Source organism: Haliaeetus leucocephalus, unplaced genomic scaffold (genome assembly GCF_000737465.1).
Source record: "Haliaeetus leucocephalus isolate CR32 unplaced genomic scaffold, Haliaeetus_leucocephalus-4.0 Scaffold151, whole genome shotgun sequence".
NCBI lineage: Eukaryota > Metazoa > Chordata > Aves > Accipitriformes > Accipitridae > Haliaeetus > Haliaeetus leucocephalus.
Window position 1 is genome coordinate 14,870,432 of NW_010972587.1, and position 23,628 is coordinate 14,894,059.

The 23,628-nt window shown below is 38.1% G+C and overlaps 1 protein-coding gene across 1 annotated transcript in view; it reads right to left on the reverse strand.

The window, feature by feature from the left end:
• ANKS1B (ankyrin repeat and sterile alpha motif domain containing 1B) overlaps positions 1–23,628 on the reverse strand; it is a 425,224-nt gene that overhangs the window by 257,200 nt on the left and 144,396 nt on the right. The window contains 2 exon segments of the mRNA XM_010561984.1: positions 3,284–3,464; positions 13,751–13,887. Of these exon segments, the coding sequence (XP_010560286.1) occupies positions 3,284–3,464; positions 13,751–13,887 (318 nt within the window).

The window sequence follows — 23,628 nt, forward strand, 5'->3', positions numbered from 1 at the left end:
GTCATTCACTCTGAATTTGAGAACACTTCTGTGAAGTCAATGTTCTTGCCACAAATAAAGCTGTGAAAATAGGCTGCACCAAAGATGCGTTCACAGTCTACCCTATGTGTACTGGAGTGAGAGAAGAGTTTCCATCAACTTGTTGCAGGTTCTTCTACCGGTTAAAGTTCAAAACAAATAACAGAATCTTTATCCTTACATTTTAGTTGCAGGCAACCTGATTTTAAGGTATCTTCTGCCATCCATGCAGGCAACATACATGGTTTTGTTTATAGTACAAGGCCACCTGATCCCAAAGCTGAAGCACATACTTACCATTACACGTGGACTGTTCTCCAGCTAATTAATCAGAAAATGTTGTCATATGCTGTCAGTCAGATAATATAGTGCTGTGGTAGAGTTCAGTGGTTTTCTACTTGATAGAAATACACTTCTTGAAAATCAGGATCCCTGTTTCAAATCAGGGGATGTAGGGAATTAGCAAACACCAAGAGTAAAAACTGCGATCCCCAAATACAATAAGGAATTTTCTCTAATCCACCAAAAGTTACAAGAGATTGATTCTTCTTTGGTAGCAGACTATTGACGTAGAGGTAAAATGGTGAAGATTTTAGAATTAGAATTATTTTGTTGTATTCATCTTCCACTCTGATCTGAATGATAATGAATTATTGCAAGTTTCCTGAAGAAAACATAAAAGCACTGAAATTGAGTAGGGAAATACTAATGCCTTATTTAGATGGCAGTTCCTGATTTAGAAATCCTTTAAAAAGCATTTTGATTGTTTCAAAGAAGGCAACAGAAAACTACTAGCTGCAGTTACTATGAAAATGGGTTCCTTCTGTCTTCTCTTTCTTTCTGGTCAGCCAGAAGACCCTTGACCTCAATAAGCATGACAAAATAATTTGTTGCTTTTTGCTGATGATGCTTTTTTTAAAAAAAAGACACATAAATGCCCAAGAATATAAGATAGAAGGAAACACTGAAATGCACAGAAATCCTCAATTATCATTGAACTAAACATTCTTTTAAGGTATAGATCTTCCATGAATTTTCAGAACAAGTTGGCAATTCAGAGGATTATAATCAGGACATATGACGAATTGTAATTGTCACTATAGATCTGGAAAAGGAACAAGGAACTTTTCAGTGAATCAACAGCTACCTAAAGTAGAGAAAAAGCCATAGCAGAACACTGCTTCTGCTACTCCTTGCTGACCATTTGTATTCAAGGTTCTGCTTTTAACAATCTAGGTAAGACACAAGCCTCAGAGACTTCCAATAGAGACAATTCTGATCTGTTCTTTCTGGATTTTGCTGCTCTCTTTACACATTAGTACTCCCTGTCTCTTGTAGAATTACAGTGCATCATCTATCATTAAGGAGTTGAAAGGATCTTAACGAATAAAATAAAATGTCGTTTTTTTCATTCAGACTAAGATTGTGTCTAATCTGTGATCCTATATATTACTTAAATAATTCTAGGACAGAAACCATGGGGGGGGGGTTTGCACTTTTACTATAATTATTTCATTGACTGATGATAAATTAATGATTTACTTATGGTAAACTGTACTCTTGAAAAACCTGTAGAAGGTGCCCAGAACTTCAGAACCAGTCATTTTGCCTTTGTTATTTTTTCTTAGCTTTCTAGGCAGAGACAAGAGGAAATTCAGCTTCCACTCAATCCATAAATCAAATCATCCACAAATTAGAAATGTACAGTTCTAATAAGCATGAGATTATAGTTCCAGTTTCAGACTAAATGAAATGCAATGATTAAAAGTTACTGAGTGCAGTCCATTGTAAATTTAACCAAAGAAGATAAAAGTAAAGGAAATCCACATATTATGAAGAACTTAACCAGAACTGTGCAACAGCAGAAATCTGGAGAAGTTCCTTATCTAGCTCCAGTGAATGTTCTTTCTGTTTTCTTATTTTTGCTTTTAAACATCAAGACATATTTAGTACCATTAAACTACCCGGAATAAAATTGTAATCACTGAAGAGAATTTACAATAGAAGAAACAAGAACAACAAAAACCACCCAAAAGGCTAAAGAATCAAATGACCCCAGACCTAGGAATAAAAGATGCCATTCAAATTAATTATTTCAGTTAGGCTTGAAAAGATTTGCTATATCCATGAATATAAGCACATACTTTTAGTTTCAAAGATAATGACACAGCCAGTCCAAGAAAAACAATATGAATAATTTCTGATAATTTTAACTTCCTTCATTATAACAGATAAGATTTCTCACTCTTAACTTATTTCATGACAGTTCTTTAACAATATAGTTTTGCTTTGATCTAACTATGAAATTAATTTTTTTTTTATCATTTAAAAGCAACAGTTTTCAGAATTTTCAAACCCTACCACCCCAAAATATAGTGGATTCATCTCATTTGAAGACCTTGGCTACAGAAGCCAACTGACAAGTTTCTACTGAATTTCAATATTTGCATTATTTTTTATAGTAATCTACTTCTATTTATACCTTAAATACAGTATCCATTTAAAAGAAACAACTCCATCTGCAGATCACATAAAATAGCTATCAAAGACATTTGTTTCAATATATCAGCTTTCCCAAATACTATACTATTCTGCTACAAGTTTAGCCTAGATAAAGCAACTCGCATATGAAATTTGAAAGGACAGAAGTAACTAAATGCATGGTTTACTGACAGTTTCTTGGTCCTGAAGTTTTGATCTATGAAGAAGAAAATATTTTAATCTTTCTTAAACCATTTTCATTATGTAAACCTCTATATACAGATAAAAGCTTCACAGTTACAAACACACTATCACTCTAAAGTTTTGCTTTAATGAATCCCATTACTACTGCAGAAACCATGTCAGGTTACTTAGAAATCTCCCCATTCTCATCGTTACTGATGGTTACATAATCATTTCTAATTACATTTTTCCATTTAAAAAATCAGTAGAGTACACTGACCACACAATGATGAAAGTAGAAGTGTACCTGAATCATCATAATTTCAAAAACTACAATACCTAAATTCTAGGCATTTCTGTAAAACAAAGTTTGGTTTATTCAAAATAGAACATTCATGAAAAAGTATATTTTAATAATATTGGTCATGAAATATAAGAACCCTTTGTTGAGCAGCAGAAAAAAAAATCAGGAATGATTTTGTGTATTTATGATAAATGTATTTCACTACCAAAGACAACAGCAATTCCAGCTTAAACCCACAGACCTATAGTTTTATAAAGCTTTGTTGATAGGCAAAGTAAGCTTTTTTTTTTTCTATACCTGGAAGTTCTCTCTCTTCAACACTGTATTCCAGAGATCCAAAGGAATAATTAGCTGGACTGATTGCAGGAGTAGAAACAAAACTTGTACAGCCAATGGTTGAGTTGATGTCAAAATAATTGTGGCTGTGTTTCATTCGGTGAAATTCCAGAGAAGATACTATTGAAGTGCGCTGCTTGGGCTACAAGAAAAATAAGTTTGGAGTGAAAAATACAGACTTTTTGTATTGTTTTCATTACTTGACATTTAATAAATTTACCTACAGTTTCTCTCTTTTTACTGTTTTTATTTGGCTCAAAGGTTGTGCTGGTAAAAATTATTTCATATGACAAGCTGTGGTGTGTAGAGATAATTTCCTTCCAAAATTTGGATTAATCTTCATTAGAAAAAATGCATGTCTTCATTCTAATCAATTTAATTCAAAATAAAATAGGGCTTCACAGCCTTGCATATAATAATTGCAATCATCTTTTGATAAGAAAGGGAGCTCTTCACCAGCTGCATTGCTGGGTACATCTTGCAAAACAATTAGACCGCTGATGCCTGTATAATGAAATTTACAAAATAATACCAAGCACTCATCACTCGAAAGCAACCCTCTGCTGTTTATTCAATTTATGAAGGGCTGCTTTAAATATTCAAAGACTGAAATGTCTAAAAGCTTAGGGAAAAACTGTCAGCTTAAAAAAACATACATGAAAATCAAACTATCTTCATGAGTTTTCAAGGAATAGTGAAAAACTCGATACTGGTTTGTACCAAACATTTACTTTTGAAGTGAAACTCTTCATTGTCTCCACTTCATGGCTGTGCTTTGGATTGCAGAGCAGCTTCAGAGCACAAGAAACTCATTCCTTTTGGGTGGATCTACACCATAAGGTACGTTACAGGATTGTACAAAACGTGCTCCAACTCCTTATGGCCTTTTGACCATGGGACCACGCTAAAGCTAGCCCAAATAAAAAACAATGAAATCTATGTAGTGTGATCGTCAAGGCAGCAACGACTTTTTCACTACACGCATCTGTTCCCATTGCACTGCACTACTTATCAACGCAGACATAACCTTAGTGCTCCATGTCATGGACTATAAGCCACAGACCACTGATGGTTTGCATTGTCGTGCTAAATAGTCTGCTGCAGCACTCATCTGGCTCCGTACTCAAAATATCCCAACGCCACAATGCTCCTTGCTGCTTCAAGACCAATGACCTGAAACATTAAAACCCTCCTCCAAAATAGAGGAGGCCCTGCATTCAGGTGTATAGCTGTCTGTATATTTATTTCACAACAGTGAAAAACATCTCAGGAGCTGCTGCCTTAGATAACTAAAGCTGGGAAAAGTAAATAGAGAAAAAGAGTAAAGGGTGCTTTAACTCTTCTTGGTTTAGCATGTCAGGCTTAACAGGTCAGAATACTTGTAAAGGTCAGGAGTTTGCTACTTATTAGTGTCAAGGCCAAATTATTGCTCTGGGAGCAATAATACCTTCCTCAGACCATGAAGCTATTCACCATCCCTAACTTGGAACTATGTGTTTAAATACAATCTATCCCAGCGGAGTAACTTCAGTTTTGTTTGTGGACTATTTAATTTTTAGATTATGAGCCCTGGAATGTTTGTGTTACAAATACAGAACTAGACAGGTTTCAGTAAAAATTCACTCTTTTTATCAGAATGACAGGGTTTGCATAATGTTGATTGTTAAAGTTGTGTTGGGCACCATGTGAATTAACTGTGTCCTGTTAAAACTGAGAAAAATTGCAAAGGGTAAATTTGGGCATTCATCTGGAAATCATCTATGGTCTATTGAGGGGATTTACTTTCTTTAATAATTAAAAACAGCGTCTGCTTTGAAAGGCTGATTCCTAGGGCTAGTAATTTCATGGAAGAGTTCAATGAACAGGGACAGACTCCAACATCAAACAGTCTGGGTAAAAGTCATTGTTTGGGACCTGAGCCATAGTAAGTCTCTGATCAGACCAAAAATATTCATGTGTACTAATTAAACCTAAACTTTTGTAGACAACAAATTCATCAACAACCTAATTATTTCCAAAACTGAAAAAGATCTCTGGTCATTTAGAAACACGTTCCTGGCCTTTTCCCAAACAATGGTGTCTTTGTGGTTTTCCAGGAATTCAGCTTCTGACTTGAAAAGGTGACATTTCAAGTAACATGATGTGTGGGATCTCTGATTATTCCTAAACTGAGACAGTACCTACCTAAAAAGGCAGCTGGGATGGTCCAGCTCCGTCTTCCTAAGCATCTTCAAAAACTGCTCTGGCCTTTGTCCGGTCAGGTCTCCAGCCACTGCTTCAACCGTGTGCCCCTTTCTGGGAGCCAGAATTGCAGCATCTGATGCATCATATGGCCTTTTACTAACTTATGGATGATCAGCTCTTTCACTACACTGGAGCTACTGTATCACTGTATCATCTCTTAAAAGTTTCACAAAACCACCTGCAAGGTCTTGGTAGGGGGCAGAGAGAGGGGGGAAACAAACCAAACCCCCCCCCCCAAACTGTTCTGAAGTGTTTTTAAAGATCAGTTTCATTTGCAAATGCTCACATATTCGGAAAATGTGTTTGTCAATAAATAGCTATGATTTGCTCTGGAGACACGGGTTAGTAATATAAAATAAGCCTAGAGGGATTTTCAAAGATGATTATGGAAGTTAGAAACATGTTTTCTGTTTGTTCGTGCTAACATGCAACCATCTGCTGACCTGAGTGATACAAAATACCTCCTATATTACTTGGGGCTTTGACATTATTGTTATTAATTCAGACAAACATATCTCAGTCAAATATGTCTTTCCAATCTAAGGATTCTGTACAGAACCTCACACAGCCTCTAGTGCTCTACAGCATAACACGTCCGCTATATTGTTTGGAGTTAACAAGGTCCGTCTGTCAATATGTGCCAATAATTTTTCTACATAATTACACAGGAATCTAGCATCTGAGCTTTTGCAGCTAGCGAGAGGAGCCTTTTGCACCTTTGCTGGCTCCTGTAAAATGTTATGTTGTTAAAGTATGCTAATCGTTCATTAATATATGCTAAGAGAGATGCAGTAAACCAGTTTGTGTTGACTGCATCCCTCTGTGTCTTTCTAAAGTACAATTTGCAAAAAAACTGTAAAAAAAATGTTTTTTTCTACAGTTAGGATTAAATTCAGTTCCAGATTTAGATAACTAAATTTACAGCATAGCTATTTACATCTACACTAGGTATCTAAGCTCCCATTACAGCCAGTTGACGTCTAGTCAATACAACCAACAGAGTCCAGAGAACAACTCGCCTCACCCCAGTCACCTTGGTATTAGTTCACTTGCCTTACCGCAGGTGTCTACCATCACTGGAGATTCCCTGGGACATCCCACCTGGCCTCCAGCTGCCATCCAGAAGCATGCAGGTCTCCCCAGGTATGTCCTATATCATACCTGACAGCCTCCATATGCATGTCAAAGATACCTTTACGGCACCTCAGGTGACATTAGATGGCTCTTTTTAGGCACCTGCATCGAATCCTACATCTCTCCTGAGCGTGATGGGAGATTTGACATCCAAATCAGACAGAGATTCTTATATACAGAGACAAAAACATAGGTGGTTTTGTCCCAGAATGAATCCCACCTCACATGTAGACACACTCTGGATACTTTACTTCATTTGTTAGAATCTGGAGTTAAATTCCAGACTCACGGGCAGAATATGTAGCCAGCAATTATCAAGTCACTTACTGGAGTCTTGTACCTTGGTTTCCCGGATTGTATCTACCAAAGCCACTTCTAAATTACATTTACCAAGATCTTTCGAGATAGGTCCTAAATAACTCTAAGATTATTTACTATATGGGATACCATAATGTCCAGGAAATGTAGACAGGGGTCAAGGTTTTATAGCTGTGGAGATTGTACAAACACAAAAGTCTGTCCCAAAGAGATGATGCTTCCTTCGTTCTTTGCACCAAAGCCAGCTTTGTCAGTCATTACATGTCTGTCTCATACTACTCAGAAGGTGTGCACACAGTTAGATAACCCCTGTGAAATTGTAGCATACTTACAGCTTAACTCCACCCCAGTATGCAAGCTACAAAACCACATGCAGATACGTCCTTAGGCAGATTTTCTTTATTCGTTACATTCGTGTATTTAATTTACTTGTTATATGTAAGTATCTTTAATGACTGATTTTGTTTACTTTAAAATGTTTCTTTGTTACTATTATTTCAATTGTCATAATCCAACCTAGAAAACCCTAGACTATCCTAAAACAGCATACCACATCAGGCCAACAGGAAACCTTATCATCAATGCAAAAGCAATAATATATCAATAAAAATCTTTAAAGGTCTTCCAATAACAAGAATTAAACAACTTTCAAATCAGGTCTAATAAGCAGAACATTTTCATGTTAAGTCAGTAGTGAACATATATCAATGAAAGATACCACTCTGAACACTGCAAAACAGGAAAGGCATCAAAATGCACATACTGAATTGCCTTTCTATTAAAAGGACAAGGACTTAATGCTCCCGTGAATGGAAGTTGCATGCAAATTCTGTAATGCTACCATGACTCGCACGTAACACTATGAGCACGCAAGGGATCGTTCAAATATTCCTCACCACATTTAGCAGAGAGTAGGGCAAAATTCCTTTCTCAATTTAACATCAAAATATTTCTCCAGCCTGGAAGTACTCTGCAACAAAGGATGCGTTTCATTTGGGAAGAACTAAGTGTACTGCAGTAGGGTGTTGACATAGGGGAGGAAACCAGGTTATTTCACCATGGGGAAATAGTGACACTAATCCACTTGAAAATTCTGTTCATGGAACAATTAGTTCTGAAAATTTAGTTTCTGGAACTGTGATTTTCCAGAGTTGCCTCTAGTATGATTTTGTTTGTTTGTTTTTATTCAGAGTAATTCCTGCACCTAACTGCAAAAAGGATGAGATATAATTTCCTTGAGTGTAAATTACTATCACTATTTAGGTCAACCAGAGAGGCTCTGGAGCACGTATCTCCTATGGTTGGTCTGTCCATTCGTGTCCAGGCTGCTAGAGGGGGTGGAACCTCACGGTCTCTGTCTTTCCCTATGCCTAAATAAGTACATCTACATAGGTACACCAGGCTCACTGTGCATGCACAAAATAGTTATATATTAGTCAAGGCACACTTGGTAGCCCAAACAAGTGGGACAGGTCTGTCAGAGGCTACAGATGTCCTGCAGGATTCCACTACCACTTGCAGAAAAATGAGACAATTCCTTCTTCCTCTAACAGTTAAACTATTACCTTCTATTATATTGCTAGATGTCTTAGCCAGAGGAACAATGAACCATAGATGGAATTGTAACTTTGCTTAAAGAGGTTAAGAAAGATAAATAGAAAAATTTACATCTAATGTAAAGACAGCACATCCAAACCCACAAGAAAAAACCCCATATTATAATGAATAGATTATTACAAATCTTAGCAATAAAGCCAGCAAGAACGAGATAATGAAATTTCATTGTCAGAAACACTTAAATTCTCTGTTCCTTTGTCTTTCTACCAGAAGCCCTCTTTATATCATTGAAATAACACTCTTAAGGAGTTAGGTTATTCACATAAAATGGGGACAATATTAATTCATGATAGATAAAATCCAAGTCACTTTTAAATAATCCACATTTAGACATCAAAAGCTGTACCTACAGTTAGCCATTGAAACCTATCTTAGAAAGACAAAAAAAGAATATGCAAATGCTGGATTACATTTAGTAAAGAATTTAAAAGGCGAGAAGTCAGAATGCAATTTTATGAGAATTGGCCAATGACCCACAAGTGAATAGCACTGGCAAAAGAAACAGCCTTAGGAAAAAAGGTGCTCTTTCCCCCTCTATGTATATAGTTTACTTGTTCAAATGGAGCTGAATAAATAAGTAAGTAAGGAGAGTCTTATTAAATTGAGTGGCTAATACAAAAAATAGGTGAAGCATCACATGCAGTCCAATTTTGTTGAGGCTTCATCCAGACTGACAGCTACAGGAAGTGTGGTAGAACAAGCTCAATTTTACTATTACTTTCTAAAATTCCAGTCTGATAAGGTAAGTTATATTTTACCATATGTACTAACGTAACTACGTTAAAACTTGAAAGAGAGCTTAAACTTACAGAGGCCTTCAGTTAACTCACTAACATACTTGGTCTCCAGCCACATCTCATTTTCACTCCCATGTGCTGTTAGTATACTTCACAGAGGCATGTGTCTTTAACCTGAATCGTAGAATCATGTAGGTTGGAAAAGACCTTGAAAATCATTGAGTCCAACCGTAAACCCAACACCACCATGCCCACTAAACCATATCCTGAAGTGCCACGTCTACGCATTTTTTGAACACCTCCAAGGATGATGACACCACCACTTTCCTGGGCAGCCTGTTCCAATGCCTGACAAGCCTTTCAGTAAGAATTTTTTTCTAATACCCAACCTAAACCTCCCCTAGTGCAACTTGAGCCATTTCCTCTCGTCCTATCACTAGTTACTTGATAGAAGAGACCAGCACCCACCTCACTACAACCTCCTTTCAGGCAGTTGCAGAGAGCGATAAGGTCTCCTCCCAAAAGCCTCCTTTCCTCCAGGCTAAACAGCCCCAGTTCCCTCAGCCGCTCCTCACAGGGCCTGTTCTCTAGACCCTTCAGCAGCTTCGTTGTCCTTCTCTGGACACGCTGCAGCACCTTAATGTCTTCGTTAATTAGTAATTCATGAGTTAAAATCTTACTAAGGCTTGTCTGGACAGAAGATATCTGGAAAAAAATATCAAGTGATTCAAACTCTGAACTAAATTCTGTTTCTTATCTGCATATATGTAACTTTTCAACAAACCCTCTTTTTCAGAGACTAACCCTGTGAAAATTTGAAAACGAGACACATATTTGCAAAATGTGAGATCACAGGTACAAGCCGTAGCTAAGGTACACGGATGAAAGAGCACACAGCTCCCTGAATTGCTGTTAAGTGTGCTAGCTTCAGGACTGGAAGCATTAGAGGTGGGTGGCAATGGGGCACTGAACTTAATACTGCTGCTGAGATCGGAGTATCTCTCCAGAGTGCTGCACCGTGCCAGGGAGACACCATTTCAGTTAAAATAGGCTTCAGCTTTAGTAATGGTACACTGAATTGAATAGTTGAGGCATATCCAAAGAGTTTTAGATGGATTTTAGGGACCAATGGGATCTCATAAGGGATGAGTGGTAGGGTCACAACAAACTGCAGGTTTCTCTCCTCAAAATTCATCATGATTAACTGAAGAAAGGATAAATTTCCAGAAAAATGAGTGGAAGGTTGGGGGAAAATAGAAATTCCCAGCCAGGTTTGTGATGGCATGTTTTTAATATAAGAAGGGGAATAATTATGGCCAGGTTAAGAGACAACTAGAAGGAAAAAGACAAAACAAGTTTTGAGTGCACTCCGAGGAATCCCTTGACTGTCCATGACCCAGACCCCTCAGGATTCACACTTTGTGTATGGGATTGTTCCTGTCTCATACTTCCCAGCCGTGGTCCTTTCACCCCATGGGCTGGCCGTGCAGCTTCACAGCCTCCCTCTTCTTCAGGGACCCCCCGCAGCAGGGGGAGCAGACACCTCTAGTGCCCCCCCGAGCTGTTTTTGGTACGTGTGAGCATCTGGAACAGGGGAGAGGAGAGCCCACGGTGCTGCGCTAAACCTCACATTCATACAAATGTCTTCAAAGTCTGTCGTGTGCTGAAGCGTGCAGATGCGCTGCCATCATGTGAGCTGGCAGGCGGTCTTAGAAAGAAAAGGCCAAAGAAAGCAGGAGGCGGAATGTCCCCCACCTCCGCCTTCAAACTCGGCTCTCCAGGTTTCTCTTTTTCCACTCCCTGCCACCTCCTGCCCTCCCCAGACTGGCGGGAGGAAGGAATCTTTGGTCCCCTCTGCCACTGCTTATGCAGAAACACAGTGTTTCTCCTCACTGCGGGTAAACTGCTATATGCACAACCCTCCAGGAAAGGTAAGTAAGGCTATAAATGAAAATAACAATGGGAGTTGAAAGGCCAGATTTCCCTGGCAGTTTCATCCAAGCTACCAAAGCCTGCCTAGTGCAAAACTGGCTGCTGAAGAGTTTCCCATTCTGCCTTTCCCTGGCACCTTCCTGTGCTGGATGCACAAGACATATGAAAAGGGGAAAGGAGTGACAGCTGTTTTGGAAATTTATACGATCCCTGTTTTAGATCTGTTTAAAATCTGTTTGCTTTGCTAGGAAAGTGCAAAGAGGCTCTGGCAGACAACATTAATTATTTTGCATGCATTGTGTAACACTGTTCATTAGTTTTACATGAGTGGTGAGAGGTCAGTCAAGAATAGAATCCCATTGGTTAACCTTCAAAGAGCTTGCCATGTAATTGAATGCAGCAGGCATGGAATAAAGGAATTAAATATGCAGGCAGAATTAACACTAATGGTTTGCAAACACCACGTTGCAAATATCTACGACTTCTTTGTCTAAATTCCCAGGTTGAGATCTTGGGGAGAGGCGATTAGGTAAGCAACAAAAACAAAGAAAAGGAAGAATACTGAAGGAATGTGCATAAAACACATGGAGAAAGGAGAAGCATAATGGGACCTGAATGCTATAGTGTATCCAACTTCTCATGCATAGCATAGATTTACAACATACATTAAGCACTAGCCTACACATGCCTTTCTGTTGTCGTTTTCTGCATGGGAACTATGCCACATGTAGGTCCACATGAGAGACATTTTAGCAAATGTGGTAAAGTTCTGACCATATATATCGCACAGCTAGCTTTTGTTCTGCAGAATGATGAGAATACTGGGAGTCAGTGAATGGTACGATTTAAATTTGAAAATAGCTCCCCGGAATCTGCTGAATCCATTCAGAGCTAACTAGCAGGAGAACATCACCATTCAGTGTTCTGGGTCCATCTGTTGGCAAAATCATGATGGAAACAGCTTTTAAAATGCTATTTTCAATAAGCTATCACACGACAGCTTGTTCCAACAATATTCCAATACCTTTCTGTTTGCTTGCCGCCTACTATAAAAAACAGCTTAGAGGGAAGGAGGCATTTCAGTATTATACTGATGTAGGGTGGGAGGGACAGAGAGACTACAGGAACAAGCAAAATGAGAAACAACTATAAAAAGAGAAAAGGAGAAGAAGCTGTGATTTTAGACCCCCTCTAATCTAGATTTAAACCAGGATGTGGAACCCAAACTACTGTAGTGTCAAAAAGGGATGGTCTGCATCAGCCAGTCATTAGAATTATTGTGCATTGACAGTGTCAGCCATAGGAAACCAATGGCTCCTACAGAGAAATGGCAGGTGCACCTAGTAATTACCTTTAATTCTGCAGGACCTTCTGAACTGTGTGCTCCAATGAGTACCGAAAGGAAGATCCACCTCATCACTGTAACACGCTCACTTGTGCAGCAATAAAACAATCTGTCCTATATAATTCTTCCCAAATATCATGTATCCATCAGCTTACTTCTCAAGTAAAACAAATGCCAGCAACATACTGGTGATACAAAGCCCGCATCCACCAGCATCAAAGTAGCTCAGTTGCAGAGATCAGCTGAGCAATGAAGAACAGATGGCTGCATTTGAACCCAATGACTGGTAGGAGAGGAATAGATGTTCTTTTGGTTCACACCAAAAAAAGCTTCACAATTAGTCAATTCGGAGTGTAGTTGTCACACCTAGCTTCGACATACCTACTGTCATGCCTTTTTAAGCGGAGAACTAGATAATCCCCTGAGGTTTCTTCTGATTTATGTTATCCTATGATCCTGTGATTCTAAAACTAAACTCCTCTATGCAGATTACCTCTATACTACTGAATCAAGTTCAAAGATTTATTTTTTTAAAGCTTTTATTTTAAAAGGCTGTACTCCTTAAAGAATTACAAGGGGCACTCAAGTTTTCCATGCATTAAGCATCTTGTTTACCAAACACTATTAGAAATACATATAGTTAGGAAGGATGAAAGTTGGGAAGAAACGCTATACGAGAAGGTAAACTAAAGAAGGTATGAAACATTATGGGACCATGTAAATGGAGATACAGAAAGAGGAAAGAAAACATGAAAAAGTAACAGGGAATTATTACTGATAAAAACAGAACATAAGCTTGGAAGAAAACTAGTAGTGCATAAAAATACAAAATATTGCATAAAGACTTCATTCATCATTAATGCTGTAAGAAAAACATACTGATGTCTCTCTGTACATTGTTGGGGTCATTCATAAAATATTCTGTCTTCTCCTGCTATCAAGATTGCTTCCTAAGTACAAAAACTATTTTGTGTTCTGTTTACCTATCTTCGACTTATTCATACGTGTATAGTGATAACATACATTAGAATACATGCATCATAGCCTGCATTTAAAATGAAAAATACAACTAATAAGAGGATGCTTATGGTGATCACCTACCTGAGGACGTATAACTTTCACTATATTTTTGAGTGCAGTGTCTGGTGATGGAGGAGAGCAGTCAGGTGTTGGGCCTGTAGAGCTGTTTCTATGGTTACCAGATCCCGGTGCGGTAATTGCTACCTGAGGTGCATTATCTGTGAATAAAAATAGCGTTTATGTGAACTTACAAATACTTCATACATTTTAAAATAAAAAATTATTTTGAAAACAGAAAGCTACTCAGAACGCTATTTCAACTTACAAAACCTATTATAATTCAAATGTATTTGGTAAGGAATATATTGCATACCTACACTTATTTTGTCAGCTCAAACATTCATTCTGTGTTAAGGCAGGATACAGCACTCTCTTAATACCTAAATAAAACGAGGCACAAACCAAACACAAATCTTTTACTTTTGTTACCCTGAATTACTGATTGCGAATCCAAGTACTATCACTATAAGAGGGGCGACTTGAAAGGGAGCTTTATAAGGTAACTCATATTTCATCCTGGAAAATCCTAACACATACAACCCTGTTCAAGAAGTTATATAAACCCATACTTGACGTAGAGCATGCTAATAGCTGCCAGTGACAACTTCCCTGGACACGGTGAGCAACTGATCAACAAGGATTAATTACACAAAAATATACCCAGCTTCACAGATGAAATTTGCATCCTCCATAGAGCTCTGCACTGCAATAGCTACCTTTCTAGCAGCATCCCAGCTAGATAACCTACGGCTGGCTTAAAAACGTCTACATACCTGCAGGTACATAGGAAACTGCTGTTCGGACATATTTGTGATGCTGTTACCATTTTATGGCACTGTGAAGGACCATTAAAGGGACTTAAAATATCATTCTTACCTTCTTTAAGTGTTCTTAATGCTGCTTGAACAATGTAAAGTTAGTGAAAATCAGGTCAGGGGATAGAGAGGACTATGAAATAAGGCATAGCTTCCCAGCTGTGATGGTAACCAAGCACCAGAATGATGTAGCAGGAGGCCAAAATCTCCACGTTACTTCATGCCTTTAGAACTGTATTTTTAAAGAAATACTTTAGTTCATATTCTGGGGGAAATGCCATTGCCTGTGCATAGTTATGATGGTCTTTAAGGTGTCTGTGAATTTACAGAGTACCTTTCTTTGTGGGTCACAAAGACATGTGCTCCATGTTCCTAAATGTGCTAATAACACCTGCAGCTCTGCATTAAGGCAGCCATTACATTCAAATCTCATGTCTCAACTGACAGCCTGCAGAGTTCACAGAAGAAAGCCTATTTATTTGTAATTGAGGTGGATCTCCAACATGTGCTTTCACTCTGTGGGCAAATCCACTCCAGAAAAAGCCAAACTCCAAATAAACAAAAGTAGCTCCAGTGCTGTAAGCTGGAGGATTTTTGCCTAACCAACTTCTGCAGGAGCACACATGAGCTCGTCCATCTGCACAAGTCACAAATGCCTCTGTGAAAGCAAGGACAGAAGCTTCTCCCTTCCAGTCCTACTGACCTGAAAGAATTCTTGGAAGTGTAACAGAGGTATCAAAGGGAAGGAAATACCCAGTTACATTAGCATAGCTAACATAGGATAAAGAGGAATAGTTGCAAGAATGTAAACTTTATGGCCTTTCCAATTTAGAGATACTTTCATAGCATAGATGATTCTAAGAAATACTCCTGCAGAAACACTACATATCTGGATGAGGCCTGAAAGTTTCTAGTCAAATACAGACTGACAAACTGTTCTTCTAAAGCAAATACCAAGCTGGAATGTTTCAGCAATACTGTTACGCTTAATGAACGTGTGAACAAATGTTCAGGTGGCAGCTTGGCAGACATCCTGTAGATAACCTCAGATGTTACCTGATGTCTGACAAAGTGAACCCTCCTTGTCACAGAAACAGACAATTCCAACTTTTTTGAAAAGTATGTCATCAAAACTGCTGGTCCTTTAGGTATGCAGTCTGTACACATAGAAGGGCTCTTCCTGAATCATTGCATCACAAGTGTGTGCAGAAATCTTGGATCTGAATTAATTTAATTCAGAAAGTAATACATATGTGTAATATGATCAATCAAACAAATTTTTACACAGCCTTAGAAAGGAATTTAAAGTGAATCTTCATAATAACATCCCTGACACGGAACAACTTGGATGGCATTCCGGAAAGCCTTGTATCTCTCTTATGCTTTCCAGTCTGACCTGGTATCTAACTGTAAAACTGTTCACATGCAGCATGTGAAGGAGCATCCTGTGATTTGATAGCCTAGCTCATCGAAGGAGGGACAGGGATTTGACCAGACACCCCACCAAGGCCTTGCCATACTCTTTGGAAATCTCATAGTGAGGATGAAGGCTAAATATGAGTGTTAGGAGCATCTTAACTGAGCTTAAAGTCTCATCCTCTTTTGCTCCAGAATATGAAATATCGTCTTCTTTCACTCTATGGACAGACTCATCAATAGATAATTATCAGTGAACCTCCTTGACTGAGGAAACAGAGACTTGCTTTGATAGAGCCCTGCACTGTGTTTGTGGAAATACCAGACAAGGGACTATACTACTGCTGAGACACGCGGCAATACAGGCACCATCTACAAAGCTAAGAAATAACTTCTGGAGTGAGAAATGTTCCACACGAGCCTAGCTAAGTGTACTCAGTGCCCTTATTTACTTACTGGTGTGAGAGACGAACAGAACGACTGACTGACAAAAAGATAAAACTATAAAGAACATCCCCCCCCCCAAGCAGCAGCTAAACCTATGAAGAACACAACCCCCCGGTACTTCAGCCGTCCCCGTATTTCTGTCGCTGCGGAGCCTGTGCGGCCGTGCTTCAGCACAGCCGCCCTTCAGCTGTTCAGCACATGAAAGCCTTGCAAGTGAAATCAGGGAGTCTTGCAGATGCAGGAGTATCTCAAAGATGCAGCACTCAGAGGACAGATGGTGACAAATACGGGTTGGTGCTGATGGTGACAAATAGAGTTTTCTGCCCACCGTTGCATTCTGTTTGAAGGGGCTTGTCGATATTCACCTCGGCTTAGTTTACCCACACTTTAAATATGCAGAAGAAGACGGTAACAGAGTGGTCAAGTTATACAAGCAAGATTTTGGTCTTTCCACAGGAAAGACTTCTTGTCAACCCTGTTCAATGACAGGTCCCTGAAGACTAGGTTTTGCCCTACAGTCCCACCTGAGAAGCATCGAACTGACTTGGAGTGATGTTCTTGGAATGAAATTTTATTGGAAGATATTCCTGAGGGGAGGCAGGGCTGGCGTATGCTCCACTAGATAGGGCTGAGAAGAACTCCTCCAGCTACAATGTGTGCATACAACTATAAGCAATTCAGGAACATACATAATATGCAGCAATCTCAAAAAGGAGCAGTTGCAGTCTTTCCTTCCAAGCAAAATAAAGTGGTAATACAAAAAAGGATCATGCTTTTCAAATCTAAAAATAAAGCTTTGCAATAAAAAAAATCCAAATATTTTTCTTTGAAATAAACATCCCAGAAAAAATCCAGCTGCTCAGTATTTCATGCCTTCACTCCTTTCTCAAGGGAATAAAGTGTCTGACATGTAATGGTTTCTTGTAAACAATTTCTTTATTGTGGACAGCTGTTTATTTTCACAGTAGGATCTTCCCATTAGGCAACCAATAATGATTTACTACCTGGGTCTGCTCCATCAGAGAGAGAATATCGCCATCAAATTAGTTCCTGCAACCAATTTGGGTGACTTCTCTGTTTATGTATACGGTACTCATAGTTTCATTAAGAATAGATTTGAATATATTTTCTTTTGTAATTAAATGATACAGTAATTGTGTTTTCATTTCCTTTTCTCTTTCTCTGGTAACAAAACTAAAGCAAACATATTTTTTTTTCCCCTTTAGGTCACCGACATAGTAATATTGTAAGTTTCAGTGGAACATTTCATGGCAAAAAGAACTTGGAAACTTGAGAACCTACCAAATTTACCTAGGAAAGATTAGGTCTCATGCTGAGTTTCTGATTGGTGCTATAGATGGGGCCAACAGGGAAGTATTTATGGCCGTCATTCTCTTCTAGTTCCTGGCTCAAGTTGCAATAAGCTGAGACGTTTCTGTAGAAGTCAGATAACACCAGGCTCCAGGGATCATCTGGCAGCTAAAAATTACTGAACTGCAGCATGCTCTAACAATATTCCTTCCTGCCTCCAACTTGCATGAGAAACTGTCACAAGGATTACATAATTGGAGCTTATTCTGATTTTTAAAAATGGTTACTGAGGACTTTCCATCCTCCATTTCCTTTGTTTCAGGGCAAAGGAAATAGAATAGAATAGGATAAAGAAAATATACTATGTTTTCTATGTCCAGAATAGCCAAATTAGTTTTTTAAAAGGTTAGATAAACTCAGGTTTTGGATTAACTAGACTCATCTAGTGTGGACTATAAAAATAGCTATGCTGATTTACATCCTGGCAAATCTTATTAATTTGCTTTGTTAGTTGATTGATTGGCTCAGCATACAAGGTTTTAAAGGACAGAAAGTGTTACAATGCCATCACGATCACATTTACCACTAACCTTCTCATGGACATATGAAAAAAGATGGTGATTATTAAATTTCTTGCAGGATTAGACAGGTTTCCACATCTTAATCTTAATTTCCAAATCGTAATGCCTCTTAAAAATCTATTTCCTACTTCTCCCAATTTTTGAAATATTTACAGTAGAAGCAGACTCAGTATTTACAGCAGTGGCCACACTAGTGCTTCATACAACTTCTCTGTGCATATTAGTCTTCTTATGGATCAAAAGATTGTAATTACAAATGATGACATCATTGCTTGGAAGTTGAAGGTCAGGTTGTTCCTACCACCATTTGAAAAATTTTTACTATCAAACCACACTAGCATTATTTAAATTAGAGCTACACCCTTTGATTGTAGGCAGGTGGCTTGATTTCAGTTACACTAAAACCATTTATAATATATAACATTATTGCAAAAAAGAGAGATGCTTTTTGCACATAGTGTTCATTTTTATCTATTACCCAGTTCAATATTATTGAAGCCTAATTAGTATAAGTATAGTTATCTTGTTCATAAAAATGTTTAACTATGAAAGTACACTAACCTGTCTCACACAAAAAATATTATATAAGAATTAACATCAAAACCAATCCTTTCACAGGAAGAAAAGTTGGGTCTACAATTACCGACACTATAGTACTCAGTGATTCGTGTGCAATACAGTCTTTCAGTACAAAAAGGATTTCTGAAGAAAATGAAAATGACATTATGTAATGTGTTATATATGTCTATCTAATAAGACTGATTTTTAGAACCAAATTTAGGGCCTGAAGTTAAACTTCTGTATTCATATGCTAGTAACTAAATTGCTATCCAAAGAAATGGCATTAATTTGTTCTCAGTCTTGAGCAATTTCAGGAACTCATCTTCAGACTTGCAAGGTGGGATTTCTCTAAATACTGCTACATTTCAGCGAGCATGCTAAAATCCTCTATAACTCAATGAAAAACTATTAAAACAGTATTAATTACAATTTAGAATATAGTCTATATTTAGCTATATTATCCTGAAGAAGTATTAGGTCAGAGGAATAAGCCCTAAGCTTAATTGATTATACCAAGATATGCATTAGCTTTAAACAACGTCTAGACAGGTAGCTCAGACACTTCTGTTGTAGACAAATAGGACAAGATTCAACTGCCAAAGCCTTGTTAACTAACGCCATCTCAGTGGCCCAAGGAAATTCAGGGCATCTGCAAGAGGCTTGCAGGAACTATGGAATTTCATTGCCCTTCTAAAGCATCAGCTTGGAGCACGCAAAAGCATTTCAGATGTCAATAGACAGCTATGTATGGGCAACTGAATCAAGGCCTAAAATCTTGAGGGCTGAATTCCAACTCACAGTCTTAGAAACTGTAACCATTGTTTCCAAAAGATCTTTGTAAAAATGATACTTCATTTATTTCTACCCTCATAGTAAAAAGTTATAGTAACTTTTTTCTGAAGTGTACAGGATAACAGGAGGTCAACCAACGAGGGGAGTGCAAGGAACTCCTATTCATGGATATGGTGACTGCTTTACACTTTTAAGGATCACTCAGATTTGAGTCTGGAGAGTGCAAAATGAAAGTGAATGTTGTCATCTTTTAGTATATTATAAGAGCAAACTATAGTGTTCTTTTACTGCTATCTTCTACTGAGATGTCAGACAAAAACATAAAAATGTTAACTGTTTAACTGAAACTATAAAAAATCACGTACTGGGAACTTTGACTTTTACTGTGCTGTGTGACAGCAGGAGTCAGTTAGTGGATGATTGTCCCCCTTTATATGGCACACTGCATAGAGAAAAATGCCCTTATGGGTAGTAACAGACCATGTCACCACAGTTCAACAAGTGTTTCATCAAAATTTTCATCCCGCTATCCATGTACTGTGAGGACAAACTGCTCACTGGAACTTTTCTAATAGGTATTTTTTCTCATAACGTACTCAGAGAAAAGGCACTATATGTATATAATGTCACAACATTAACTGTTGGGCAGATACCAAGTATACGAAGCAGAACACTTCCTACCACATCTCAGCAAGCAAAATATCAGAAGCCAAAAGTCAGCCCGTATTCCAGAAATATAGTTATAATTAGATTTGACCTCAGAAATAAATCTGCACAATGGAACACACAATTAATCTGTAGTTTTCCACTTTCATTACAGAAACATGCTAGCATCCCTTTCAAAATCTAGTTATGCCTGTATTAGCTACTACATCAGTTATTTCTACAATTTAGTGTAATGACAGCGGATGAGCAGATCAAAGCAGTTGATCCTCGTGACACTCCATTTAGAATATATGTGGGTTTGAATTTTTAGCACTACATAGCATCTTATTTATTCTACCAGACACTCCCACCATACATGTACCTCACAGCTTCCAGAAGGACCCTATACTTTGGGTGCCCACCTAAAATGGAGCGTCAGATCAAAACGGAATCTGGTTTATGTGCTCCAGAACCAGCTTGTGACTGAAGCAATGAATAGTAACTGGGAACAATGATTTATTTCAAATTCACATCCAGTGCTCTGAACCAAAATACAAATGTATACCCAGCCTATTTTATTTCCACATTCCAATTATTTGTGGAGTCACTTAAATACTATATGCTCAGATTTACAATTTGCTATAAGAACAGAAGAAACATGTATTTAACTTCAGAGGCATGGACCAGTAATAATCTAAAACTGGATTATATGCTACACATCTAATGGTGTGTATAAATACATTTACTAAATTCTAAAAACTCTGAAAATATAAAACCAGACATGAACAAAATACTTCAAGCACAAAGCCTAATCATTATGACCTAGTAGAGCTTTATACTATAACCTCAGGACCTGGATAGATTTGTACACTGCAACTCCAGAAGAAAGAAAAAGAAGGGTGGAAAATGAATGTGCACATGTATACATATGCATAAATATATATAGATACACCTGCATACCCATATAGACAACAACTTCAAAGGCACCCTATTACTAGTAAATAACTTGCTTTTATTCCTCACGCTCTGCTCAGCGTGGAAGATTTCATGCAATGTTTCAAACTACTTGACGGTAGGCCAAAACCCTGCATCTTTTTTGGACACCCCAGCATCAGGATAACGCCAAAATGCGAATAAAGCTCCAGATGGCTTGGTGTTGTCTGGGATCAAAATGCTTTTTAGTGTGGTATCAAGACAGACCTAAGTTTGATCAGTTATAGCAGACTCAATTTGCTAGACTATTAGAAAACTACTACAGAAACACTTATCCACTTATCCAGTCTGGCAATTTCAATGGTTTTGGATCTGTCTTTAGAAAAAAAAATATTGGAGTGCCTTCACCTGTACTTGTTATATGTCCTCTTAACATCAAATGTGTTATATGGGGGCACAAAACTCTGGAAAGAACATGGCAATGCTAATCATCTGTCTCGGACAGAAATCAATCATAACCACAATAGAAATCTTGGAAGAGTACAAAAGGAGATCATATGGAAATAGTACTATTTCTGGAGGATCAGTCACCAGTGTCTGAATTTACATACATGTCCTCACAGAGCTCACAGCCACCAGAAGAGCTAGTTTCATTGACTGGCTAAGAAAGGAATGTGTTAATTAATGTAGACCCCATCATTGATGGTACCATAAGATGCTCTTCAATAATGGGCGAATGATTATCTAGTCCTTTAAAAAGCTTCATAACTGGAATGAAAGAAGACTTGCTGCTTATAACCACACTGGAGTGATAGATAAACCAGTATTTTCTGATTCGGGGGTGTCCTGGTTTTGGGGATAATCAAAGATATGGAAGTTTTATCAGGGATATGCTGATATCCTCCTGCTGAGGAGAAGACCAAGAAACTTGCCCAGATTTTGGCTCAGGAAATATTGCCTACCACTCCTGAGCGTTATCTAAAAGTGAGAGAGAGACCCAGACCCACATGAAGAATCACCTGAATCCTATTCCTTATAATAAAGAGAATTTGGGCACAGTGATCTTCCTGAAGCTTACAGAGGGCTCATTAAAACACAATTAACCCTTTCTAAGGCAGAGCAAGGAGAATCGCCTCATTACACTAAAACATATCCATAGACAGATTTCAGTGCAAGTCTTAAAACAAAATATCCAAACATTTTGTATGGAGCCAGCACTACTTAAGCTCAGTTCATTCATTGTGGGTCAATCTAGGCTGCTGGATTCCACCAGCAGTAAATTTTCAAGCAGGAGCCCAAGTCAACAAGTAAGAAGAAACTAAGAAAAATCCAAAACTGAGCAGAGCAGCTCACAAAACAGTAGAAATTGCCCTGATTTGATACAGAGCTGCCCTGTATAAGATTTCGTGGGTAGCATGCGTGATAAAAATGTGATGTCTCCTGTACGTGGTGGACCCATTGCAAAGATTCGCAGCAATTGCATACAGTAAATTAAGCCAGGCTGCAGTTCATACAGAAATCCAGAAAAAAATTAGAAAATCTCCTATTTTATCAGGCAGGTAACAAAAATGTTCATGTTTTATAGTAGCCCCAATTGAGGGACTAAGCAATTTTCCATAGTATAGGATTCAGCTTTAAAATTGTTTGAACTTGACTAAATCCCCAAAGCAAATCTTCTCCCCTACGTGACTATTCAACATGGCATAAATCTAGGAACTACAGATAAGGACAATCATGTATTTCAGGATTTCAAGGAATGAACATTACAAGAGACATTTCAAAAGAGCAGATGGAATACTGAATAACAGAATCAGTAGGTAGCTACACTGGATGCATCGAGAGAACGGTTGGACTAAACTGTTTGAATTTGCTCTTTTGAATATGTTTTGTTTCCCACACACTTGAAACCTGAATAACCATTGTTCCGAGTAGGATTGTAAATATATATCTGCAACTGTCTTGTTGAAAGCACTTGAAGCTATAACTGGCCCGGTCTTGGATGTGGCAGCTATTTCAGGATTGTGTTTGGAATTAATTACCAGTGAAGTGCATTCCAGTGGCAGCAGGGGGTCTGCTTCGTTGTTTCTGCATCATCCAGGAGAGTTGGGTATGACTATTAGCAACTTTTTATTTCCTCTAATCACCCACCTGCACAAATAGACTTTGGAACTGCTTCAAGCTTGCATAACCCTTGTAATATCAGGCAACTGTCTGGAAAAACATCTCTCATTAAGTACTAATGAGAGATGATGGGTGATTTCCACCATTTCCTGAGTAACCTTTTGAGACTGCCTCTGCAAGCTGTTGATGTCTAACTGAGCATTCAAAAACAATGCTACATGTTGCCACATACTTATTTTTTTGTGAAATGGGGTTTTTTGTTGGCTTTTCCATGTTT